Source organism: Cynoglossus semilaevis, chromosome 16 (assembly GCF_000523025.1).
Source record: "Cynoglossus semilaevis isolate Cse_v1.0 chromosome 16, Cse_v1.0, whole genome shotgun sequence".
Classification (NCBI taxonomy): domain Eukaryota; kingdom Metazoa; phylum Chordata; class Actinopteri; order Pleuronectiformes; family Cynoglossidae; genus Cynoglossus; species Cynoglossus semilaevis.
In genome coordinates, this window is record NC_024322.1 from 12,337,501 (window position 1) to 12,364,961 (window position 27,461).

The 27,461-nt window shown below is 39.9% G+C and overlaps 2 protein-coding genes across 5 annotated transcripts in view; one reads left to right on the forward strand and one right to left on the reverse strand.

Annotated features, from left to right (window-relative positions):
* The window catches only part of upp2 (uridine phosphorylase 2), a 3,918-nt gene extending 1,416 nt beyond the window's left edge, over positions 1-2,502 (reverse strand). For 2 of the 4 annotated variants that reach the window (XR_003052167.1, XM_008328729.3), the window contains exons 1-5: positions 2,134-2,502; positions 1,748-1,785; positions 679-793; positions 434-592; positions 220-334 (exon numbers count right to left, since the gene is read on the reverse strand). Coding sequence is in view for 1 of the 4 variants with exons in the window: in XM_008328729.3 (XP_008326951.1) it covers positions 220-334; positions 434-592; positions 679-793; positions 1,748-1,785; positions 2,134-2,187 (481 nt within the window). In the remaining 3 variants the exon portion in view is untranslated. Of the gene's footprint in view, positions 1-219; positions 335-433; positions 593-678; positions 794-993; positions 1,470-1,747; positions 1,786-2,133 lie in introns of those variants that run through there. The other 2 variants (XR_003052169.1, XR_003052168.1) reach the window with 2 other exon arrangements.
* Positions 2,503-4,984: 2,482 nt separating this feature from the next.
* LOC103392173 (activin receptor type-1) lies at positions 4,985-27,455 on the forward strand. The gene is made up of 12 exons (XM_008328727.3): positions 4,985-5,376; positions 17,732-17,805; positions 18,373-18,624; positions 19,410-19,682; positions 19,855-20,121; positions 21,760-21,965; positions 24,472-24,571; positions 25,235-25,381; positions 25,503-25,778; positions 26,490-26,687; positions 26,780-26,910; positions 27,177-27,455. The coding sequence occupies exons 2-12, from the start codon at positions 17,739-17,741 to the stop codon at positions 27,309-27,311; spliced, it is 2,052 nt and encodes a 683-aa protein (XP_008326949.1). The 5' UTR covers positions 4,985-5,376; positions 17,732-17,738; the 3' UTR covers positions 27,312-27,455.
* Positions 27,456-27,461: the final 6 nt, after the last annotated feature.

The window sequence follows — 27,461 nt, forward strand, 5'->3', positions numbered from 1 at the left end:
ATATTTAATTCTGGGGGAAATATATATATAAAATTAAATAAATATAAATGTTGGCTCATCCAGGGTTCTTGTCACATCGCTTGGCATTTAATGCTGAGATATTAAATATTAAACATTTTTAAATATGTGAGTAATAACCCTTTATAAGAGAACCATGATGTAAACAATTCATTTTTAGTTCATTCTAAAAGAGGAATTTCTAGTTCTTGAGGAACTCACCGACTCCACCTGAAGTTCCGAGGCGAAACAGGATCACGTCACGACATTGCGCATGGTGCAGCAGTTTGATCAGCTCATGCAGCATGATGGAGATGGATGGGACACCCATGCCATGCTGGATAGTAAACAGTAGACAGTATTTTTTAGAAATTAGCCAACATTGATGTGCATCATCAATCGTCATGTTGAGAAAATGTCAACTTGCAACACCTACGCTAATTGACAGAACTGGTCCCACTTTGTACATGCAGTAACGGTCGGTTCCCTCACAGATGTCTCGGAGGTCCTCTGGGTTTCCAGGCTGTTTCAGCTCCTGGTGGATGAACTGGGCGAAGGCCTTCATGCGATTTGTGCTGCCGCCAACACACACAAACTAACAGAAAAATAAAGAGATATTGGACCTCGAGTTAATCTTCTACAGACGACTTCTCCGCACTGTGTTCTGTTTCTCGTACAAACCTTAATGTCTCCAAACATTTCTGGAAGGTTATGAGTCTTGGTGCTCAGGCTGAAGTGGTACAGAATGTCCTCCTCCATGGTTTCCAGGTAAGGGTTTTTCACCTGGACATATTGTCTAAGAAAAACATTTTTGGAGGTACATATAAGTCCAGAGAAAGAACAAACATGCCGTTCTAATATATATATGAGGGTGAGTCAAAAAGATCTAAGACAAATATAATTTATCCTGGTCAAGAATTGAGTTTACAACCCTCTTAAGACAGTTTTAAGGTACCATAATTCCCGTGTGATAGTTCAAGGCTCTCAGATACTTACTTCATGTACTCAGTGTGATCATTTCCCATACAGTTCAGTAAAATCGGTGCCATGACTGAAGTAGAAAGTTCGAAATCCAACTGAAAGTAACTTTAAAATCGACAGAAACTCCAAGTACGTGATGTTTTTTTATGGTTACTGAAAAAAGCCTCAGCCTGCTCAGCTGATATAGTGTTGACCTCAGACCCTGTCACTGATTGGTTACAGTAAGAGGAGTTTCTGTTCTTATGATCACAAAAACAACCAGGGCCCAGAACAAACAATTGGTGAACCATCAGGTCGAAGAGGGCTGGACCGTCTGTCAGTTTATCATCCAGAAGAAAAACAAACAAAAACATGATTTATTTTTATGGCTGAGCCTTACACAAGCGTGGGTGTTCCAATGTCCTAACGTTAACCAATCAGCAGCTAATGGATGACTGATTTTAGGAACATACAAAACACTTAGCTAACCTCTGATGGTGGTAGCTTTTCAAATGTAATTTTTAAATGGTGGTAGCTTTTCAAATGTAATTTTTTTTTAAAAATTCCTTTTATTGGCTAGCAACTAGCTATGTCTAAGGTGGAGGTAATGGTAAACCAAAGGCCTTACTATTGTAGTACTATTCACTCGATGAAAAACTATGTAATATCGTTTTTCAATTTTAGACGTGTTTGTGAGAGAGAATAACAATATGTTAGAAACAGTTGACCGTTGTTCAATGTAGGAAATGCCCTTTCAAAGTTCTCAGGGGCAAAAATAAATGTTCCTTACTTATTTTGGAAATTCCCATGTACAGAAAGTCCACTGATCTGTTGACAGGAACGTACACAAATACATGAGTCAGTCGCCTAATCTTTATGATACACATAATCTTTACATAACACAATCATGATGCATCATAAAGTTATATTTGTGGAAACTTTAAACTATCACATTTTATCTATGGAAAACTAGTAAACAAGATTTATGACTGAGTTGAATTGATGTTAATATAACTATGTACTGATCCAGTTAAATATAGAGAGAAATATAGAAACATTTCAGCACTGGTGTCAGTCCCCAGGTGTCTCAGTAAAGCACGCAATCATATTAGAACAACACAGGAGAGGCTTGGTAATGATTTCTTTAAAAACGACTTTATAAATGACATTCTTTACCTTCTCCGTGCCATTGCAGCTACGGCTGCTGTCGTTCCACTTCCAGCCTGACATGGTATTAATCCAAAAATAGGCTTCTGGTCTGTGAGACACTTTGTCTTTCTGTTTATATACTGTCTTCAAGAATGAAAGTAGACACTGTTTAAACACCTAGTGTGGACCCTATCCCTCTAACTGTGCATAAGAAAACAAACCCTGGCTACTCATTACAAAGAATCACCAACCAATCTTGTTGTTTTTGGTAAATATTTGTTTATCTAATGCTGGAAAAGAACATCGATCTGAGTCAATGATAGAAATGCAGAGCATTTTAGGGTCCTTTTACCAATCCTTTGACCTTTAGATAGATCAATATGAAATATTTCGATGTCAGTGTGGATCCCTGCTAATTTCTGACAAAGATTAACAGAAGTTTACGTCTTTAGCCTTGTGGTTCCTTAATGGAAAGGTCACTTGGACCTGAACCACCTAGTGTTGACTCCGTTTACTGTCTTGCTTCTTTTTAATGAGTCCATGACATTTTCCCAAAGGTGTGGAAACACAGAGCACATAAACTTTAGGCCAAAACAAACAGGGGGTGAACATCAGGGTTAGTCGAGAAGCAACAGCCTTGGTAACTGATCGCTTTCATCTAACTGGGAAATCTGCTGTTGAGCAACTACCCTAAGTCAAAACAACATGATGGCAGGTTTTAAGGTCTTAAACTCAATAAACTCAAACTCAATAAATGGCTGGTGTATTTAGTTGTTTTTTTATTATTATTTTGAATGAAATGTTAATTTTTTTCCTCAGTTTCTCTTCAATTTGTTGTTTTTTAAATGTTCCTTTCATTTATGCTTTCCTCTTCACTGGACTCTCAGTCTCAGGTCCAACTAAACATCCCACACATGATCGATCAACCTTCGACGACGTTCACCTCTGTTTGTTTTGTTTTGGGACAATGTCACTGACATTAAAAACAGAGACATGTTTACAGAGACCAGACAGTAAACACCACAGATCAAGATTCGTAGGTTGTGATGCTTCATTTCCAAAAGTTCACAAAAAACGTATACAATTGTTTCATACTGTGTTACATGCTGTGTAGCAACAGTCTTCATAGTGTTGTTGTTATAATGTAAGTTTTTAAATAGAACACAACAGAGTAGAACTTTATTAAAGAGTGTCTTTTGTGGTGGATTAGTGGTTAAGGAAACATACTTGGGTCTGGAAGGTTGCAGGTTTAAATCTACCAGCTGCCAAGTTGTAGGTACACTGAGCATGGCACCATCCCCACACACTGCTCCCTGGGTGCCTGACTTGCCCCATGTTCACTATGGTGATGGGTGACACACAGTGGTCACATTTCATCATATGTTGTGTCAGAAGGCTAAGGTTCAAATGCAATGTTTGATCTGTGTCTGTTTTTTGTATAAAACATTTGACAGAATGTCAGAGTTTATATTTTTTCAACTTTGACCTGAACAAAAAATCTCACCAGGACTTTATTTTTTGTCTGTATATATATATATATATATATATATATATATATATATATATATATGCAATATTCAAATTTACTTAAAATATTTCATTAATTTAAACTTGGCGCTCTATATACTTGCATATACTATTGTTGATATGTATATGTACATATATGTTTTTCATTCAAAACATTTAGAAAATGTTTATTTCAATGTTGTTTTTGTTTTATTATATTTATTTTAGATTCTGATTCTGAATGAGAGGTTGAGGACAGTTACCAACACAAACCGAAGGACAACAGCACCACCCTGTGTTCATAACGAACAACACTCAGTCGTCATCATTTTGGTCGGGTGACTAAAATTGATTCCACTTAAAGCTACCAAATAATATTAGAGCTAAACAGAGAAGACAACAAGGTCAGGTTTAAATCCATTCATGTATCCGGTTTAGCATCTTTGCTGTTACGCCACATGGTGGCAGGGTGGTTAGTGCTCCTACCTTACATCAAGAAGATCTGCTGGTGGAACTCCATTCATAACTGGGTGGTCTGTGTGGGGAAGGTGGTTTTCATGTTCCCTCTGTACCTCACTGTCCAGAAAAAATATTCAATTTTAAATCAAAAACAAAGAAAAAACTAAGGACAAACACTACGTGGACAACTGATGTGGCAGACAGTGATTTAGTATATCTGTGTATAATATTAATATATCAAATTGTTTTTAAACGCTAATGTTAAGTCTTGTAAAAGCCCATTACAAACTCTCAAGTAGTAACCAGAGTTGATCAATCACACAAACAAAACACTGCATGCGTTGAATGAACAAATGCCGTGTTTTTGCAAGTTTACTGGTCATGTTGGTTGTTTAGCATACCGAGCATTTTTATTTAGGAAAAAAAGGCCAAAAGCCTGAACTCTTCACCTCTTCTGAATACTGACTTCAGAACATGCGCAGAAACGACACAACAGTGAACTAAAGTCGACACAGACAGGACGACCTGAACCGGAAATGTAGGGTGTTCTTTTTTCAGCTTTAAAGCACAGCGCATGTCATCAACGCTTCAAACGTAATCGAAACATGTTGATAAAACCAGAACGATAATGGAATTATTATTTTCATAATGAGACTTCGTAGGTCTTGTTGCACTAAAATGTAAAGTCATTTACTGGATCTCTCTCTTTAACACTTTTGTCTTATATGTATACGTTATGAATAAATCCACACATTCTCTAGTGTCCAGTGTTAATGAAATAAAGTAATTAATATTATTGTAAATAGTGTCATTACTAATTCTAAACGTTGTAAACGTAAATATACAATCAGAAGCACCTTTATCCGACAAGACGCTCTTGTGAGTTTTATTTTGAAGTGCTTTTAGGATGCGTGTGCGTTGATGTTACCGCTTTACACCTGGGGGTAATCGATGCGAGGTAACTTCCTCCTCCACTTCTGGCTGTTTGCCTTCACATCGGCGAGAGTTGAGAAGTCCAGACGCCGCCAGTATCCGACGAAGGAAAGCGTACAACATGTCTCCTCGTTTTTGACTAGCTTAAAAGCGAGCGCATTTATCACTTTTTTGAAAAATACGTGTATACTTTTTTCGTATTCCTCCGAGCCGCCACCGACGACAATGTTGGCGTCATGTAGGCTCTGCTCCTCCTTACACTTTGGAAAACAAATCGGGTTTTGTCGGTGAATTCTCGGGAGATGGTAGAATAGTTCGACCTGTGTTCTACACAACAGCCTCCGAAAAAGCACTTTGACACACAGGAGACCGGTAAGTTCAGTTATTGTGTGTTTAAAATTGAATTAAGGACATATTTGTTGACTAAACAGTGTTGAAGTGCGGACGTGGAGAAGTTTGGTGAATCGGTAGTGGAAAAAGCTACGCAACCAAGAAACTCTTATGTTGAAAAAGCTACGCAACCAAGAAACTCTTTATGTTATCCAACTGTTATAATCATTTCATATATATATATATATGTATATATATATATACACACACACAGTATATATAGTATATATATCCCTATGGCTATATGTATATAGTCATAGGGCTCGGGATCAGCATGTACTGTATATGAGCTCTGTGCATTATGATGGTAATAAGTGTCTTATCTCGCTGTATTTCAATTCCACAATCAAATCAAGGCTCACATTCTCATACACACACAACATTGCAGATACTTGTGACACTGCGAGGACTTTCCATTGTCATGCAAACAGTCTCTGGGAGGGTCGTTCCTGCCTGTGTCTCATCATCTCCTGCTGAGCACTCTTAACATCACAATTGTCCTGCAGGGGGTGAGGAGCTGAAGACATTAGAGGACACTCAAGTGTGACTTACTGTTGTCTTTGCTGTAAATTTTAAAAGTACCATTGAACCACTTAAAAAAGAAACACAGAAGTGCTCTTTAAACATGTTGTGAATCAGAATTATTTTCTTCTTCTTGGGTCTACCCTGGAACGTTCAGGCAAACAGGAAATGACAATTTCAATGAGAAGGTGCAAACTTCATTACTAAGGCGTCAACTCTCCGCCAAAATCATTCAGAGATAATTGAGCCGATTAAAACATGTGCGAATGGGCACGTCTCACACCGAACTGTGAGTTTCTTCCAGAATCAACTCATTCAACTAGATTCTCGCCTACCCAAATTCCATTCTCACATACTAATCAGGCTCCACTGGTGCTTCAGAAGTCTGGGGGGGTCTGCCTTTGTGCAGCAGAAGTCAAAGATTTGAAAACACACTTTTTTTTCTTAAAAATAGAAAGAAAATCAATCCCCCTTATATTTTCTGAGATTGACATAATTGCCTTGTACTGTCTGCTAATTGTTTTTATTTTTTCTGTCACCTTTACACCTTTGTCCTGACAAAGAACAAACAAAATGTCACATTCTATCAGCTGCTTCACCATTGAAAAATCTCTCTTTTTTGATGCTTTGTTCTGCCTGCTGATATTCACAGTAGAGGTAACAAGTCGGGATGATGTGGTACTGTGGTCCCTGTGATTCCTGATTGACTTATCCCATCGCCACTATGTTATTTGTTTTGCATTATTGTGTAAATGACAAAAGTGTTTCATTCTCACCACATGCTGAACAGGCTCCACTGGTTGTACAATTGAGCTGCACTCAAACATGCAATTTTGTGAGGTGAGACAGCTAAAGAAGGCTGTTGGTCAGCCTTAAGCATGACTGACAAACATGTATGGTAGTCATGTACGCAGTTGAGGACTTTTCCCGTTGTAGATTATAACATGTCAATGTTATGGCTTTAACATTTGTTTATCGTCTAGGTGGATGATGCTTACGCCAGTCAGCTTGAGGTGATTGAGGCTAGTACTGCTGACCTATAAGTGTTTCTTGGTGTTAGGATGTGACAAAATTTCATGTAATAGGGTTGCAGAAATACCAGCTCTGGTTGCTGTTTATGCTAAGTGGCTGTATTAAGTTTCAGTAAATGGCTAGGTGTTTATGTGGTTGTTTGATTATCTATATGCTGTAACCCTATAGTCGGCCTGGCTCTTAGGTCCAGCCTCTTCGCGGGCGCCTGGCGTCCACAGCTGCTTGCATCATCAAGTCTGGCTGATAGTGGTTGGGTAAAAGGACTTCAGTCAGTCTGGGCTGAGATATGGTTCAACTCCAGGGGATCTGTGGAATCTTGTTCCCTTTGGCTGAGGTGACAGGCCTGAGCCTGATAGTAGTGACTCACTGTGTTTTTGTAAATACCCTCCTCCCTCCCATCTCTGGGTCTACAGCAGTGTTATTGTTGAGCTTCAGTTCGCTCTGATTGTGTTATAAGTTCACCTCTTGAGAAACAGTTCCCATCAGTAGAAGTTGTTTGGTGAATATCCTGAGTAATATTAAAAATCTATACTCAAGTTTTTTCCTTAAACAAGGGTCCTAAAGGCCTTTTCCAAAATGAAGCCAGCTTCAGCAGAACCCGATGATGGGTTTAGTACTACTTAAACTTCATGAGCCCTATAAATACCTCAAATATTGTTTATTGATAACCTGAGAATGCCCAGTGGTTGAGACACTTAAGGAGATTTTATTATTTTGGGCACCGTAGCAGTAACTCATTGTCTTATCTGTTGAGATAGTGTTTATGACATTGTGCTGAGCTGCAGAAGTTTCAACCTGTTGTAATTGACTGTGTCCATCAGTGTAGTATATAGTATTTCCAGGTTTGTTGCTCTTCCTTTGTCCTGCCAATTATTAATGGTAATCAGGCCAAGAATGTTCTGCACTATTGTGGCAATGACTGTGGTCATTGGTCTCTGCCACTTTAATACATGCAGGTACTCGGAAGATGAAGCCAGTCATGTGTATTATTTGTGTTGTATTCCCCGATTTCTTGTGAACAAGCTGCAGCAGCATAAAGAAGGAGAGTCTTTCATACAGTTTTATTAATTCCATAAAGTTTCTGGTGAGGTGATGGGATGTTGGGTTACAAAGGGTTAATGTTTTATAGTGGTACATTTTCCGTGTTTACTTTGCTGCATCTGGCAGTTTAGGTTGGAACCGTCTGTGTGTAGAAGAAAGGGAAAGTACTGTACAGTTACTGTAGAAAAATCCTAAGAGAGTCCTTTGGGGGGAAGGGGAGGGGTGTTGGTGTATATGTGTATGTGGAATCAGGTTACGCAGTCTGTCATTAACAAGAGAAGTGCAGTTATGAGACCAAGATAGACTGCTTCAAGTCTGAGCACGAGTCTAAGACTGGGTGCTCCTCCACGTAGGTGGCTCTCAAGGAATGGGGGTGGAAGGAGAGCAGGATTTGGCTTTAAGTCTAGGACCAAGCCAAGTTTCTCAGTCTCTTTCCCACTCTCTCTCTCTCTGTCTTCAGCTTTTGACCATATGTCTGTGTGCTTGCCAGTGTGCCTGTGTGAATGCTGACTTACTAGAAAGTTTTACAGGCAACAGACCTGGCATTGGATGAGGCAGCAGGCTCCAGAGGAACACAGCATGTGGGTTGAATTTGCTTCAACTCCACGATCGCGCCAGAAAGGGACCCTCTTGTCTGCATGGTTATTTTTAGTCAAAGGGAAAAGCAATCTTTAAGCCTTGTAATAATCACCAGTTATGTTGCCCATACACCAGATAAGAACTGATTTCTGGGACTTGCAGGCACTGTAGTCACATCACGACATGGAAGGTTGCAGGGAAAAAACATAAGAGACTTCCTGCTCGTCTGACAGATTTTAGTCCTGTGTCAGAGTCTGCCATTTTGGATGTTGCTCTCCTCTACTCCTGGTTGTTTCTGCTCAGACGTATTGATCCCTCCTGTTCGGTTTTCAAATGTAGATGTGCACTGTTGGAGACAGTGAAAGCGGAGAGGAGACTCTGCTCAGACGCACACGCTCACTCACAGATCTGCAGTGCCTGTGGCTCCTCTTCGCTCTCCTGCTCTTTCCCCAGACTGCACTGGAGACAGTCTGCAATACACATTTTATGAGTCCTTGATCTACTCCACTGCTCTTGTCTTATCACTTGGATGTTGGAGAGGGTGGGGGGTTATGGCTTTGTTTCACTTACTGCCCCTCACTGATCACTTCAGGTGTAGGCACTTATTTGTGTGCACTCTCCATCTCTATATTGACTTTGAGTTAAAGTCTCCAGACTTCAGAAGCGTGAGCTAAAGTAGCTCCGTTGTCATGGTGGAACCCAGAGCAGCCCAGTGATGGGGCTTTCAATAGGTCCACCTTCTCATTATTGTTGTTACGTTATTAGGATTTATTTTTATAATGATTTTGAAAAACTGACTGGGGTTCATCCCATCCTCATCCAATGACTGCTGGATTAACTCCACCCACCCCACAGCCCTGAAAAGGATTTTAGTGTTATGAGATTAAAGAAATGTAATATGCATGTCAGCCTCAGAAAACTATTGTTACAGGAGCATCAACGTGGCTTCAGACTTAGTTTGTTATAATACAGACTTTAAAACTATATTGCATTTTTAAATAATATTTTAGTATATTTATGTCTACAGCATGGCATTAGATGACCTTTTGTTGCTGCGTACACTCACCGTCTTCTCTGTGTGGATTATCTGACAATGCAACATGAAAGGCAAGTCCAGGCAATTCCTGGCAATGACACACCTTTGTGTAAACAAAATAGTTCCACTGCCACATCTTTACAAAGTGGTCACAAATGTGCAGATCAGAGACTCCTCCTTGGTTTGTTTGATTTGAAAGAACTCTTAACAGAGATCTTAAAGAACAGCCACAGAAACAAAATTAATAACACATTTATTTGTGGTCAACGCATAACCTTAACCTTAAACTATTCAATGTTTAGAGTTCCTTTGGTATTTGGCCAGTGTTTGGGTTGCAGCTGCATTTGGTCTAGACACAGGTGAGAAAGTACTTGGTGTAGGTCAGTTGTTGTAGATGTGTTTTTTATATATATATAACCAAGATTAAATCAGATAAGCTTAACAAAGATCACTGGTTCCACCCCTGATCTTACTGTATATTTTTATGATGTTCTTGTTAATGTATTGGTTTTCTCTGGGTTCTGTCTTCCACAGGCCAAAAACATGCATATTGGGGACTAGGTCAGTTGTTCACTCTAAATTTAATTAATTATTTTTGTTTAAAACGCAAGAACAACTCTAATATAAATATATTAATAAATGTATTAAGGTATTATTGTGAGTGTTATGAAAAGCTGAACCATAGTGAAGTTTTGTTTTTGTTTAAAACGCAAGAACAACTCTAATAAGATATTTTATAAGTAGTACTTTATTCTTGACAGATTTTAAATTGCAAATCCATTTCCTTCTTGTTTGAGCTTTTACTTAAAATTCAGAAAACTGTGTTTCACTTCAGGGGTTTGACTTTATGCTGACTTTGAGTAATTATTACAAAATTACACTCAGGAGGAAACCATCAATCTGTGAAGGCATTTCTCTTTGAAAGCAACACAAAACTTCCCAACCATAAAGAACCTGTTGGCAGTAAGGTGTAATGGTCCAGACCGGTTGTACCACAGACGCTAACCCAGATCACACATTTATTAACTTGTTGCAAGTTGTTTGCTGAGTGATTCCCATCACTGTGAGGAATAGTTAGGTCCCATGTTGCTCTGTGTCTGAGATGAATGGCGGCCATAACTCTAACTTTAAAGAATGTCTAAGGTGGGGACATCAGCAAATCCAAATGTTTGCCTAATTTCCTCCTTCCACAATGACACAGATGTGTACAAGCTGTTGCAGGGAGACAAATCAAGGTGTTTCTTTGGAGAAGAACGCTCCTCCATGACTCTTTCTTTGTGTGGAGGTGGTTTGGAGGAAGAATGTTTGTGCATACCTCTGTTGGCAAACACAGCCCAGGGCCGTAAGGACCTTGTTTGATTTGGCTATTCACGATGTTTTGATGGTCGTGTGAAAGTGAATGTCTAATTGCTATAGTGACCATTCCGTAGAACAGTTCACAGCGCTGTAAAACAAGCTCAGTTGTATCTCGTGGAACCCAAAACAAAGCAACTACAAAGTTGCACTGGCTACAAAATTCTTCTCTGGAACATTTCTAATTAATTATGCATGTTTTGTGCAAAGTTTTGTTCAAAGACTCTATCTATATATAATAAACAGGACTTGTTTAGCTTTTTTAATGGGCTAGACTCTAAAATAGTTAATTTTTAAAGAAATATCCCTTTTAATTATCCATTTAAAAAATTTGATACCACCCTAGGTTAATTGATGTTGTTGAGTGGAATCATGTTAAGCAAGCTGAACAATTGATCAATGGAGACAAATGTATAATCAAGACGTAAATATGGTGAATGTTACGAGGCGAACTGTTTTTTTTTTTCTTAGGTATCGTCGTTGTTTGTTCTCCTAAAGACCTTTTACTATTGCCTTTGTCATTCTAAAGTCTCTGTTTGGATCTGAGGGTAATGTCCATGAGTGCATGTCTACAGTGCTAAGTATAACCGTTCACACCTGGCATTGTAATGTATCCTGGAAGAGTCTCCTGTAGTTACATCAGAGCACATTCACTGCTACTCTGTCTTCAAAGAGTAATGGAAGGTTCAGTAAAAGTGCATTTGGCAAATTGTTACAAACAAGAAAACTCCAACCTCTCTGAGGATATGGCCACAGGAATCAAGTAAACTCCTTTTTCCCTGTTACACCTTTTTAACGTGCTTGGAATTCAGTTAAAAGTTAATTGGTTTAAGATGCTTTGGCATAGTTAAGAGGCTTGGATAGTTACATTTTTTCATAATAACATAGAAACACAACAAATTCCTAATTGGGTTTTAAAAATCAAACAAGCCCGCCAAGTAATCAATTATTTTTAGTGTGTGCATGTTCAAAAACTTTGAAGCTGATCTTTGACCTGTTGATGTCACTATTAGGTTCCAGCTATCGACGAAATAGAGAAGAATGTGGTTAATTTTGAGACTTCTTGACATTAGGTAGCCATCTAAAAATATAAGTTTTAAAACAGTGACTGAAGTTTAAAGAGAATTCCCGGAAGATTCAAATCAGATACACGATGTGTTAAGTTGTTAGGATGGTAAGTTATACACACGAGTGCATATAACTGCAACCCTGTCTGTGTATTCCTCATACATCATATTGAACATTAAGCAGGTGAATAAGGACAATAAAAACATCACATGTTTTAAGGATATGTGTTGTAAAAAAATGCTTTTAGATGTTCTTAGCTAGTTAAACTTTACAACCATGTGTAACCTGAGGTTTTCTGACGCTAAAACAATATTATCAAGTAATAGACATTACCCCCATATTTGAGCTGTAAAATGTATACATTATTGGGTGATTTGACCATAGCTAGATGAAGTGTAGCTTGTTGTCTCTGCACCCTGAGTTGGTCCAAAGAAACTGTGCCTATGGTAATTGATGTGTGAGTTGAAATTAAACCTCAGCTGGGGGGGGCGTTTGAGTGCATACCTCTCTTTGTGAAGAAGGCCAGCTGCTCAGATACTGTAGGCTCCTGAAAGATGGAGCCTGTCTTTACCTGATGGGACACTGCAGACTCAACAAACTATTTGAGAGAGTCAAAGAGGTCCTTCTTTCATCTCTTAGTTAATGATGTCTCTGGCTCTCGAGGTGTGTTTCCAAATGTTACTGAGATTTGCTTTTGCGTCAGCAGTGCTGTGCTCCTTTTCACAGACAGCTCCACTTTGTGACACAAAATGTGAAAAAGTCAGCCTGGATTTCACGTTCACATATGCACCATTTTTGGATCGTTCCAGTACTGCTGTCAGTTCTACCTACTACTACTGAAGATTTTTGTAAAACTAAGCATTTTTCTTTTTTTATGCTATGTTATTAATGGTATTCTCCCTAATAATTCAAAGATTTAAAATATTTGAAGGTGAAAGAGTAGGTCTGACTTTAAAAAATAGTCATATATTCTAAGTGATGGCGCTGTCAATGTGTCATTCCTGTAATTGCAAGATTGTTTTTTGTTTATTTTTTTGCTTAAAGTCAGCGTATGCTTACCCTATACTCCTGCAGAGGGAGCTTTAAACTGTCCGCGCCAATTCTGAAGCAGCGCCGGCAGTAGTTAAGTAGCGGCGGTCCTGCTGCTGTGCTCATGAACCACAGTTTGTGGACAGCATGCAAAATGTTTCATATCAAATAGCAAATCTTTGTTGCTCCAGCTCTGAGTAAATACTGCCCCCTTGGGTCTTTTCCCAATTTAATACATTCCCATTCATTGTCCCAAACATGAGCAAAGCAAATGGAAAAATTAGAAAATGAAGCCAAAGGTAAGATTTCCTACATATGGTAATAATTGTAATTCCATGGCTGTTTGTTTTAAATTTTATTCCCACTGTAAGTCCCTAACATTATCTCTGTAGTCTTTTGGTGCACCTCTATTTCTAAGTATCAGCTTTTCCTCTAGATAGTCTGTGGATGTGCTGAGCTGCACTGTGAATATGAAAACGCACTGCTGCAACTAGAAAGACTCGAGCCCTCAGGTCTGTATTACACCCCCGTCCACCCAGGAGCTAGCCATCTGTCTGTTCCCGATGGTATACTTGCACTCTGGCTGTCTGGGTCTGGGTTGGGGACGGGGAAACAAACAGCAGGCTCTGCATTGCCCCAGTCTCTGCCTGTTTCGCTCCTCTCTCTCCTGCAGTTTGCTGCAGTTTTCTCGGTGCCCAGGCTATTTGTGCCATGGTAACTGTGCCAGCCTGCCAGCTCAGACACCTCTTGTCTCCCTCTTTGCCAGCCTGATGACTCAGCAGCTCCTGCAGAGTTTCCAGCCTCCTCCCTGCTCAACCTGGCGATACAACATGCTCATCAGACAGAGAGGTGTTCTGTCATCCTCTCCTTCATCACTGACCTGAATACAAAACAGTACACAAATTATTATTAAATCCCTGCAACAATATTAGTGTTATTTGCTGTGGAATCAGTCATATGTTAATTTCTCAAAATGACAAATATATATTAGGTTACATTCACTGATAAGTGAGAAAGTGTTTCCCACTAAAAGAACCCTCCACACACTGGTGTTTTAGGCTGACATTCACAGCACTTTAGTGGTGTGCTTCATCATCATCATCATCCTCTAACCATCAATGTGTAATCACTTTAAGCTCAGCTCACCATTTAAGAGAAGTTCTCATCAAGATAACTGTCTAGACTGGGATCAATGGAAAGAGTCAGGATAACATGTGGTAGATTAAACACATGGACCACTTTATTGTGGGTTCATTGATCACTTTACTAGGACATGGAAAGGGTGTTCAATATATATCACTTTAAGATTAAAGATTATCTGGTAAAATGGTGAGCAAGACCAGTGCATACTTTGTAATTAAGTCTTTTTCAACTGAAGCTCATTATGAGGGAAAATAAACGAGATAAGCTTGATTAAGTTTGTTTATACACTGGCTGTGAGTTAAATACAATGACAAGCCATTGTGTCATTAGTCTTAGATCAATAGTTTGTCTGCTCCCAGCATCACTATGTTGTGCTGAAGGGAGAAAAGTCCCTGTTTCAATTAAACACGAAGATGCATATTAAATATAATCAGCCCTGGTATAACTGTTGGAGCTAATTAGTGTTAAGTACAAACATAATTCTGTGTCAGTGGAGGATCCCACTATGCGTGGGTGGACGAGAGCTGCTATGGCCCTCATACAGTCAAGATGGCTTAGTTTGTAACTTCAAAAAGAAAAAAGCTTACTACAAAGCAGGATGGCTTGACAGAACAGGTGGTTACTGCTTGGTGAAGGAGTCATGCACAAATCTCACCATTTCTGTGGTGAGAGCATCTGGTGTGTGTGTATTTGAGATGAATGTTGATTAATAGCAGTCGATGTTGACTTGTTTTTTTGCTTTAAATGCATCTCTTTAAAAGCCCTATTAAAAAAATAAAAAAATGTTTCTTAATCTAACAATATGGTGATGTTTTAACTGCTAATAATATTTATGTAAAATTTTACATAAAACACCATTAAACAATTGGTCCAAATAGCTGCTCTTTGGCTTCTTACTGTTGCAAGAAATCATAAACACCTTAATAAAAAATTCCTAAAAAATCCTCGCTCCTGATTCTGATTTCAAGACTAAATGGCTTGTTGTTAGTGTTTAAAATAGGGGAGTTATGAGTTTTACTAGGACTTGAACATGCATTGTGAGACTCTTCAGGTCACTGATCTGCATGTTCATTGATCTATAATCAAAAACTATTATGCTGTATTTTATGCTTTGTGGACATACTTGCTAAGGTTAGCACTACTCAGACTAATTATACTTTTAAGTCCTTGCTCACGACCATCTAACATTGATTGACTTTCAGCTTGGGTTGAGTTCTAGACTTCTCGGTCAGCCTTTTTCTGTGCTCCATGGTTATTTAAGTTTAAGTAGTTTTATTTTGCCTCTTGAATGAAAACCAGTTTGCCCCCACAGACTAGAGGGGAGATGGGAGTCAAAATGACTCACTTATTTTTGTGTATTATATTAGGGCCATCATTCACGACCTGGCATACAATATTTACACTGGTATTACACTATTTACACTAGTAGTATTTACACTAGTTCTGACACCACAGTATAGAATGCACGACGAGGGAATGAGGCAGACTTGGGGTTTGAGACAGACAATGGTGTGGGATGAGAGCACACACACCCTTGGCAGCATGTCAGCTCCATGACGATGACTTGAAAACACTCGCAGATAACTCTGTGTGCACGGGATGGAGGGCGGTAGCACACAAACTCATACTAGTGGTCAGGCATGGATTGTAATTGGTTCTGCAGATGCTTGTCCCACCCCTTTCACTTGAAGAATCCCTTCTTGGGTTTTAAGTCTCGGGACTAAACTTTGCTGTAGTACTCATCCACCAACTCTGTCAGCTGGCTTCATGATACACGACACCAGCAAACCCTGCCTCATGTGTTTGCTAAATGAGAAGGAGCTTAGATTTTTCAAAATAGAAATACTCACTGTATTTATATTGCCTGGCACTTATCACAATTAGTATATGACATAAACCCCCCCAAACCCCCACATAATTACAGTGCATAGGTTGAATATTTTTCCAAGCATGAAAACAAACGTCTTCTACATCTGTAGCTGATGTATAAAACTGCATGCATTAAAGTAGTTCTCAAACTATGGTATGCATACCACCGGTGGAACCTGGGCTCCCTCTAGGGATGTGAAGGAGTATTGATCCTGATCAGAATGAGGTGAATGCAGCTTTTATAATTACTTGCTTGCTTTGTGTATGTGGCTGATGAATGGGCCAAAAATCTTATTAGTAAGTATAGTTATCATTCAAATACCTTGTTAAGCTAAACAGTGTGGGCCAGTACTGCAATATTTTATCATTAGTCATACTGGTGATACTTTTTAGATGTGGTTTTTTTTTTGCCCTGTACACCCCTTGTGCCCTGATTACAACGACCACATTCCTAGATATTATCTGACCCAGTGGCCTTGATTTGCCACCACTTTGGCTCCCCATGTCCTCTTGCTCACTTCCTGGCTTCATTTCTCCTGCCCATGGTTCTGGGGGACAGACAGACAGAGCTCCCTATTATCTCTGTGTGCCAGCCGCTGTTTTGTGCCCTGATTAAAGGAGCAGCGTGCAGTCTGTGTGTGATTGGCCTGCACAGACACCGCTGCTGGGTTATTGCTAACATCATGAGCTTAATCATTTATGTCTGGGACATAGGCTCAAAGGGCTGTGGGGGCGTAGAGGTGGCTGAGGTGCTGGGGTGTTTATCAGTGACAGAGATGCATTGAGGCGTTCGCACACACACATGTTGCCAAGATAACAGTCCCTGGTGCTGATGATGGCATGAATGCTACTCCAGGCTGTGATGTTTCCACAAAATTCACTCATCATGTTTACAGAAAGGGTCATGTGAGCCCCTCGCCCCTTGCCTCCCAGAAGTTTACATAATGAGCTAAACTTGTGATCTCAAATCTGTCATTGTATAAAGAAAAACATAAAAATAAACAAAACCACACAACGTATGTTGATGCTGCTGGAGACACATTAAATATTGAAAGATTAAACCATCTCTAAATGGTAGTGTTTGGGCACCCACACGCGTTCTCCCTGCTGTGCTCCCCTCTTTTCCTCCACCACCTCCTCCTCCTCTTCACGTCTGTCTTTTCCTCTCACTCCCCTCTGTGCCAAGCAGCCTGTCCCTCTCACACACATACACAAAGACATTAGTGCACACATCCTCACGCAGATACTCACACACACACGCTGTGATGCAGCCAATAGGAGTGTACCAGTCTCCCCATTGCTTGCCAGTCAATGCCTTGTTGCCAGGACAACAGGAAGGCATGGGACCCACTTTACTTCAGCATTTTAAACTTGGTGTTGACTCTTTTTTTCAGAGAAATAAGAAAAGACTCTCTTCAAAAAAACGCTTTTAATGATGGGCTCAAATTGACAGCTAATCCTTTTGTTATCCTAGTTTATGACTGACAGTTGTCCCAAACATTTTCTAAAACCATAGAAGGTATTTTATTTAGTTGCCTCTGAAAGAAAACACCATCCCTCTTTAACACATCATTACTATTACAGTTCAGTTGACACTAAGCACACATTCCTGGAAATCTTTTTATCAAGTTTACTCATCGTGTGAATGCTCTTTTTTTCTTTCAGGTCTTCAATGACAGCTGGTGACATGTTTGTTCTGGTTCTGATTGCCCTGGTCCTTCCCTCTACCAGTTTGCAAGGTAATCCTAAACTCATGTTACCCTCTTGTCACCCAGTCCAGGAACAAAGCTCTGAGTGTGTGACCAAAGAGCAGTTAATATCACAGCAAACACAGGAAGACTCAAACATTACAGAACAGTCGTTCCTCTCAATGTTGCTATTGTCACTTAATATTGGTATTTGTACCGAGAGTCGCACACTGACAGTTTGGCCCACAGTATTGACAAAGTCTGTGCTTAAAAACATAGTTACTATTGGACCACATTAACTCAACTTAGATTGCCTTCATTCAGCACTGTTCGTGTCTTAAACATTAGGCAGTGACTTTTGTTTTCTCATAATAAAATAGAACTCATCTGTCAACATCAGTGTCTTTCTCTGCCACTCTCAGGTTTCTTAAATAGCCAGACTAAACATTCACACATTTGTCCCCTGTCTCCAGCTCTCCTCTGTTTGTCTTTCCTTCCTCTGCTGTCTCTCACTGTTATTTTAAACAACTGCAATAGTTGCAAAATAAGTGCAGAACAATGGATTTTTTTTTAGACCCTCATACCCCCTCTGACTCATCCATGTATCTCTCTTTGCAGATGAGGGCAGTGTGAGAAACTCTGAATGTTCATGTGAGGGATCATCGTGCACCAGTGGGGACCGCTGTTATGGCCAGCAGTGCTTCACTTCTCTCTCGGTACAAAATGGGACATCAGTACTTCAAAAAGGCTGCGTTGTGGCTGACAAACGTTCACTACAATGTGAAAGGCCGCCGTCTCCGGAGCTGGTGGTGCAATGCTGCTCTGGGGATTTGTGTAATATGAATGTCTCCAGGCAGTCACTGGTGAAAGGTAAGGTGTTTGCTTTGTAACTTTTGTGAAGTCAATATCCTGCCTCTCAATATAAATAATGTTTTACTCTTGCGCCTCAAGTATGATTAAAAAAAAATCTTCTAAGAGAAATGATTTAGTCCAACAAGTTTTTATTATTATATTTATGCTTGATTCATATACAGTAGGTGACTTTCAGTATACAGATAATTATGTGATTAGTGCGACTAGATTTTAAATTCACCCACTTTCTCTTTATGTCTTAAATCATTGAAACCCCACTATGAAGGTTAAATAACCATGTTAATTTTCACTGAAAAAAATATGAATCTGTATAAACTACAGTCATCATGTTATCATTAATATCAGACAAAGATGTGACTGAAAATAAGAGACGTTACATTTATATAACCTTTAAAAATGAATACTTTAAATATTGTTAAAATTCTAAATTTCCTACTAGATTATTTCATATCAATAGTCTACCTTGAATAATGATTAAAATTACAAAAAAGTTATTAATTGTAAGGATGTCCTAAAAAGAAACAATAAAGACAAGATATTCTGTTTGGTTTCCTTGACAACCACAGAGTAATCCTAATACATCAGCAGGTGTTAAATTTCACATAGAGAAAAAGAAAAACAATCCACAGAGTGATGTAAGCTGACATCACAATTGCTGGCCAACACAAACATTTTCCACTTGCATGTTTTCCGATTCGAGAGAATGCCATTTAATTTAATAGGATACTAATGGTATTGCTCTAATGGGTTTTCCCATATCTCTATCTGTCCGCTGTTATCAGATACAGAACGCAGTGCTGGTAGACCGGTCCTCAGTCACCAGGAGTGTGTGTGTGAGGGCAGCATGTGTGAGCGTGACCATCGCTGCACAGGGCAGCACTGTTTCTCCTCTCTGAGGATGATTGATGGAGCAGCTGTCCAACAGAAGGGCTGCCTGAGGGACGATGAGGAGGGCAGAACCACCTGTGCCATGGCACCTTCAGCGGCCCATGTTGTCAAGTGCTGCCAGGGCCATCTGTGTAACATGAACGTCACAGTGCAGGCTCCTGGGAAAGGTGACTTTGTGCACATTATACACATTTTTCTTTGTTGCTGTTGTGCTTGGAAAAAAAAGCTTAAATTGAACATTTAAATCTTCCTCCTCCTCCTCCTACAGTCTCCCCTTTTCTTTCTGATGCAGCATGACTGTGTTAATTTATTTGGCTTTTCTTTTCATTATTTCTTCAGAGGAGGAAGTGAAGGCCTTGATAAAACAGGAGCACGAGTGTGTGTGTGAAGGCAGTTCGTGTGAAACAGGAAATCGCTGCATGGGCCACCAGTGCTTCTCCTCCTTGACTGTTAGCGGTGGATCATTGGTTTATCAGAAAGGCTGCTTTAAGGTCTATGAGCAGAGCACCATGACCTGCAAGACCCCACCTTCCAGGGACCAGATCGTGGAGTGCTGCCAGGGCCCCCTGTGCAACATGAACAGCACCGTGCAGCTGCCCGTCAAAGGTAAAATCAACAGAAAATTGTCAATTACTATTAAATATTTTGACAGTACGTGGGTTACTGTATCAGTTCAAACAATTACTATTAAATATTTTGACAGTACATGGGTTACTGTATCAGTTCAAAAAAAATTTAAAATTTAAAGTTTTAAAATATTTTTAGAGCCTTTGATCACAGCTGGACAAACTGGAAACTGGGCCACTGTTGACTTCTTATTTGGATTTTAACAGCCCATCTTTGCTTTTTTTTTCTTCTTTGTGTAAAAAGTCATACTAAAAAACAAACTGAAAATACAAGCACAGGGCAGGATCCCTGCAGATAAAAGCAACATATTTTTTTCTCTGACTTTTTGTGCAAGATGTGAGATAGTTAACTCTGCAGCCATTTTTGTGATTTTTTTTCCCTCCCATTGGCCTCAGTTACTGTACACCTCTGTGTGCTCACACTCCTGGCACCACATGAAGCAGAAGTGGAAAGAGACAGGACAACCTGAATACTATTTAGTCATGGTCTACTTCCCAGCTGTCCTCCAGGAGGCTGTCAGATCTGGCTGAGACCAGCCCAGAGGTTGTAGCCACCTGAGAGTGAAGGAGAGGCAGGCTGCTAAACACAGCTTTTCTCAACTCTTTTGTCTTTCACCTTCACGTTGCTCTCTTTGTATTGAAGTCTTCATTAATGACCACAGCAACCCAATCACTCACATTGTTTAAGTGCTGATTGTGATGATTAAAACATTTTGACCAGCTAAATATGTGCCCATTGCACAGGAGCCAAGGCCATATTTATGTAAACCTGGACGGTGTTACTTAACCGGGAGGCAGCCAAAAGCTGAGGAAGATGGATAGAAATCTGCCATAATTCATTTCACATTTTATGACTGTTATTTTCTTCCCATAACCTGTCAAATAGGCTGCCGCTGTGCAAAGGAGCTTTTTTTAAATTGTTTCCTTCACTTAAGGTTCCATGGTTTGGACACTGTGGGCAGTTGTTAAAGACTTTAATGCAACAGATGCAATTGTGTAACAAATGTGTTTTCGGTCACTGCATTTATGTTAATGGAATTCACTCATCTCTTTGAATGTGTTACTAGTTATATGTATTTGGTAGAAAGGGTTCCTTATGTGAATTGAGTGAAGGGGATCATTGTCTGTGCTGCGGGGAGAGCTAAGCACTCTTTACGTTGGAATGTTTGGAAAGTGTGAATGGTGGTCAGTTCTTGAACCCAAGTGTGTGTGTGGGTGGGTTGAAGGGTTTGGGGGGTCCAGTTGTATATTTGTTGGAACTTTTTTTTTTTGATAATTTATCGTGCTCAGGTATTACGGTGGATTATGGTTTTTTCTTGTCAACCGCAAGGAAAAGCACGTACTTGTCAGTGATGTTGGAAATTTCACCTCAGTAGAAATCCCTGACAAGTCACTGCAGGACAGTTACCTGCAGTAATTTGTATCCTTTGTTGTGCCCCCATCTGGTCAGTCTCACCAGTCCATGACCTCAGAGATGACAGCGACTGCTGCTGTGAGACATCAGCCGTGTGCAGCGCTCTTTGATTAATCAGATTGTCTTTGTGTCGTGTTCTCCAAGTGGCTGTCGGAGTAATCAGGAGAATATTCATGCCGTGCAAATCTGTTTTCACCCCCACAGCTGATGAACTGCCAAACTACAGCGTGACCACACTCATTGTTGTCATTGTGGCGCCCATCATCGTCCTCATCATCCTTTCTGCTGTTGCTATCCTGGTGTTCAGACGCATCCACCACAACCAAATGGAGAGACTGACAACACGAGATGCCGAATATGGAACCATCGATGGCCTCATTGCATCAAATGTGGGGGAGAGCACTCTGGCGGTGAGTAGCGAATACTATGTAGGTGTCGTCCTCATGCGCAGGGTTAGAACATCTCCTGTGCTCATTAGAAAGACTGACATAACAATTGGGTGGTGGCATGTGCTGCTGCCTCCCAGCAAGAAAGTCCAAAGTTAGCTTAAAGATCACAGGCTAAACATATTTCACCACAGGCACAGGTCCACCATGTAATTATGTGTGGTATTAACTTCTTGCATCCAACTATCGGGTTAGTGGATTGCTGTTTGTTACTGTTGTGTCTTTGCTGCAGATGTAAACACAACAGTATAAAATCACAGACATGTGCAGACAGGGTACACAGTGGCCGTACAAACATGACATGAACCCTGAAATAAAGATATTTAGCAGCTGTAAACATTTCCATTCTTATTTAACAACATTAATTGGCATGTGACCTTTAACTGCACACCTTGACAAATGAAACTACAAAGGCTCTCGCACCAGGACTGTGTTGTTAGTCAATGTTAAAATATCAAAAATTATTTAAGTTTTGTTCATAAAACTCCAGTTAATATTTTTATGTAACTATAATGTTTAACAGCCAAAACTACAGATGATAACTATTATTTACAGTCAAAGAGATTTTCTTCATTAAATTCTTATTCTGACAACGTAATGATCTTGTTTTGGCCATTAGTGTGGGTGGTGCTCCTACTGGAATTCAGGGGATAAAAGCATCATCTCTAAAACTTGTTTAGCACCTTCACATTTTTTCCATTTTTTTTCCAGCAGAAATGTCTTTTTCTATTTATTTTCTCTCCACTCAAGTGTGTAGTGTAAGTTTTCAGCAGAGTGGTTTGTGTTTTCAGGGCTGCTTAGCTGATCCAGAGTTTAGGTGGAGTCCTGTGGTTTGGCCTGAAAGACAAGCTAGTGCTGTTGTTGGCTCACACACTCTGTGTTTAGATCGAGTGCCGAAAAGTGTGCAGTCCTTTTCAAGAGATAGTAACTTACTGAAATGAACATTAAAATGGGAATTTGTTGTTATGTTCTATATCGTAGAACCAAAAAAAACTAAGCACTAAATTCCTGTACCAACACCCTCAGACAAAGACTGGTTCATCCAAGGGACAAAATACTTCACCACAAACAGAGCAACGCCGTATATGCAGTACAATCGTCCTGAGTTCTCTCCCCCCAAAAATTCAACCCCCTCCCTGAAAAAAAGACCACAGTTTCATTTCAAAGGACACCCAGCCAAAGATTTTACTCAGGTTAAACTATTAGTCCATAGCTACAGTATCACTCCCCATTCACACCTCTAATCTTGTTACTTTTACATTCCGCCCTCCTTAGAATAGGGTGTGTTCCACCACACCTCCATTCCCCCTTTCTTCATTGACCCTCGTTACGGATATGCTGCCCCTTTTGAGGCTAAATACCCGAATTTCCCAGTAGTCAGTCAGAACTGAAGAAGCCTCTTGGATGAGAGGTGAAAAAAACCTACTCTGTCCAGTTGCCGTCAGTCTAACAATTTTTGGTTTATATGGTAAACAGTTTCCATAATCTCAATTGTTTTTAAAAAGACCTTGAAATTTTGAACAGAAGTGAATGAAGTAGAGGTTCATTAAACTATATATATATATTGTATATCTGGGTGTATACATATATATATATATATAGTATATCTGGGTGTTAAGGTAGGGATTAATACATTGTATGCATAACTGTATTGGCGAGTAAAATAGCTGATTTTGTATTTTACATGCCAAGTGTATTGTTTATCAATTGGCACCAAATAATAAGCCACAGAAGTTGTTAGAGCATATTTTTTTTAAGTTCCTGGCAGCAGCTTCAATAACTTTATTGGCAGCAGGACTTTTGTCTGTGAGAAGCTAAATCAGACTTGAACCTCTTCACCCCTGCAGCCTACATTCTGCTGTCCCACAGATTGACTGGCCCCTGATAGGTCTTCCAAAAACAGTCCTCTCTCACCAGTAGAACATCTCATGACGTCAGTCCTTCACTCCTGTGTTCTGATTCCAAATAGTCTGTCAGGCTTTATTCGTCTGTTTACCTAAGGCATCAGATTCCTGTTTTCAATCACTCCTGCGTGTAATCATGTCTGGCTCTGCAGCCCCTGACCATATACTGCCCCCCTACGTCAGTATCAGTACACTACACACTTAAAGCAGTGTTTAAAAAACACCTAGCAGCAATGCGACTGTTTTCGGGAGTCTGTGGGTTGGATTAGATAAAATCTTCCGCTCTCACACTAGTCATGATGGAGAGAACTGAAACTTCTGTTTTTTGGACAGCAGGGGGCGTTCAGAAACACCTACACGCTTTCACTTAATGTGGGTGCCACATGAAAGCGGGCCTGGCTGCATTAGTGTTCTTTCTGTCCCACACGTTCTTTAGTTTATGATGTTTACGTTTTTGCAAAAACGATCCTTCACTGAAGGTTTCCATGTGATGCGTCTCCTGCCAAAATATACACATTTAACCACACAGGTCATTTAGTCTTTGTTTGTTGTTCTCTCTTTCCCAGGATCTGCTGGATCATTCCTGCACTTCAGGCAGTGGCTCAGGACTTCCATTCCTAGTTCAGAGAACCGTGGCTCGACAGATTACACTCAACGAGTGTGTGGGTAAGTGTTCTGTTGGGGGCTGTTTTATATTTAAAACAGCTCTCTTTCTCTCTCTCTCTCTCTCTGACAACTCATTCATTTCAATGCGTCCATCCTACTGAGCACACAAACCAGGTATGACCACATGGTGATTCACACAGTGCAGGTGTTCACACTTTGCATTCAAATGCCTCTCTGAAACACATTTGTCCCCACAATGAACCCACATGACTCCCAAGCGGTTGGTATCCATGTCCAGACAAGTTGTTTGTCTACGCCTTAATGTAATTATCTTTTTAAATAGGAATAAATCCTAATGTGGTGATCATTACATGGAAATAAAACCTGCAGTATGTGGTCTGACGGGTGAACAAAAAAGTTCGAAAGTTCGAAAGTGCTCGGTTCCAATCCATTTTGAAGACTGTTTATACTCAGGAGTTCAAGCCATATGCAATCGACCCTCAAATAATTTTTTTGTGTGCCGCCCCCATGTGGTCAAATGACTCAGGGCACATGTTATTTCCAGGTTTGAAATGACTAAAATAAAGCTTGGGCTATAAATATTTGTGACATAGTTTGTTTCTTGAGGACGTCTATATATTTAGGTCCCTTGCTGCGGCGTTAAAGGGTTTCAGGTGTGTCAATGTGTGTGTCAATATGTTTCCTTTGGTTCTTGACTGATAGGTAAGGGCCGTTTCGGTGAAGTGTGGAGGGGTCAGTGGCAGGGAGAAAGTGTTGCCGTGAAAATCTTCTCCTCCAGAGATGAAAAGTCCTGGTTTAGAGAGACTGAGATCTACAACACGGTTCTGCTGAGACATGAGAATATTCTGGGTAAGAATCCTGCATTTTTATGAGAGTAAAGCGTTCTATCTACCAAATTTTTTCCCTTTTTTTTTTTTTTTTTTTTTTTTTTTATTGAAATGACTTATTCATTTTATTCCCCTGAACCCAGGTTTCATAGCTTCAGACATGACCTCCAGGAACTCCAGCACTCAGCTATGGCTCATTACCCACTTTCACGAAATGGGCTCTTTATACGACTACCTTCAACTCAGCACCCTGGATGCATCTAGCTGCCTCCGCATGGCGCTCTCCATCGCCAGTGGCCTGGCACATCTTCACGTGGAAATCTTTGGTACACAGGGCAAACCGGCCATCGCTCACCGAGACCTTAAAAGCAAAAACATTTTGGTGAAAAAAAACGGACAGTGCTGCATTGCTGACCTTGGTGAGAATACAATGTTAAAAATATAATTTGTTTTCTCAGTATTTAATTCAGGGTGTTATGACTTGGTTGGACAGAGTGTTGAATTTCAAGCAAACTTTTCTAAAAGATGCACAAAGGGTTAAGGCAAATGTTAACGAAACAGTATCCAAAACCACAAAATGATTTGCTTTAAAGTCAAATGAAGTTTGATGGAAAAAGGGGACATATATTTGCAGTCCTGTTATTGAACTCACGTCTGTCCCCGGGTCATAATTGAGAAGATGTAGGAAAAACAGCCTTTGCAAAACGAAGCACTCAGACCTAAACCAACAACAAATTTATTAAGAGCTCAGGCTAGATCACCTCATAAAACCAATGTACTGCTGTCAGCTTCCTGATGAAAAACAAACTTAGGAACAAGACAGAACAGGCATGACTTGTTTACAAGATGACATATATGGTGGAAGTTGTTTGTCTGAGCAGGAGGTGAACGAAGGCTATTGATTCAGTAGTGATATATTTATCATTTTAATTTTTGATAGCTACCATTGATAAATATGATTAAACTTATAATTATGATGCAAACAGTTGTGTTTATATGAAACATTTAACTTAGTCATTTGGAAGACACATCATCCCTGGTTTGTCTATATATTTTAATCTTATATATTTTTCAAGTGTCAAAAGTGTCTGAAGGAAATTTAAAAAAATATTTTACTGTTGTCATCCCAGGTCTCGCAGTCATGCATTTTCAAGACACTAATGAACTGGACGTGGGGAACAATCCTAAAGTGGGTACAAAGCGCTACATGGCCCCCGAGGTGCTCGACGACAGTATCCAGATGGATTGTTTCGAGTCCTTCAAAAGAGTGGACATCTGGGCCCTGGGCCTCGTCCTGTGGGAAATTGCCAGGAGGACAGTCAGCAATGGTCAGTGTGATGTCACACCGGTCATGTTTTAGACTCTAAACAACAAAACCATTTGCATTGACTTGATGTTTCATGTTATACTCCAATACCAGGTATTGTAGAAGACTACAAGCCACCTTTTCACGACGTGGTACCCAGTGATCCCAGTTTTGAAGATATGAAGAAAGTTGTGTGTGTGGATCAGCAGAGGCCCAACATCCCCAATCGATGGTTTTCAGACCCAGTAAGTAAATCATCAATGAAATATTCAAGGGTAGTTTCCACAGCAGTGGTTACACTGTGTGCTCTTCCCATAAATATTTCTCTCTCCAAGTACATATATCCACAATGTTAATACCCAGCAGATCTACTCAGTTAGCTTAAAACCAATTCTCGTAAGAACATTACTTTTATTCATTAGCCAAAACTCCACTGTATGAGTCTGATCTTCGTTTACCCCTGGAGGTATGATTAAGTTTGACTGACTTATTTTTTCAAATTCACTTGCAGACTTTAACCTCCATGGCCAAGCTCATGAAGGAATGCTGGTACCAGAACCCGTCAGCCCGATTAACAGCGCTGCGCATCAAAAAGACTCTCACAAAGATCGACAACTCTCTGGACAAAATCAAAACTGACATTTGAGAAGACACTAAAAGGCCTTTAAAGAGTAAAGATATCCAGAGGATGGACAGGTGGAGAGGAAAACCTCAACAATCAAGAGACTTTGATGGGTTCGATGCCCTTATAGTGGCACAGACCTATATTTATTTTAAATGAATTACTTGGTGGGAC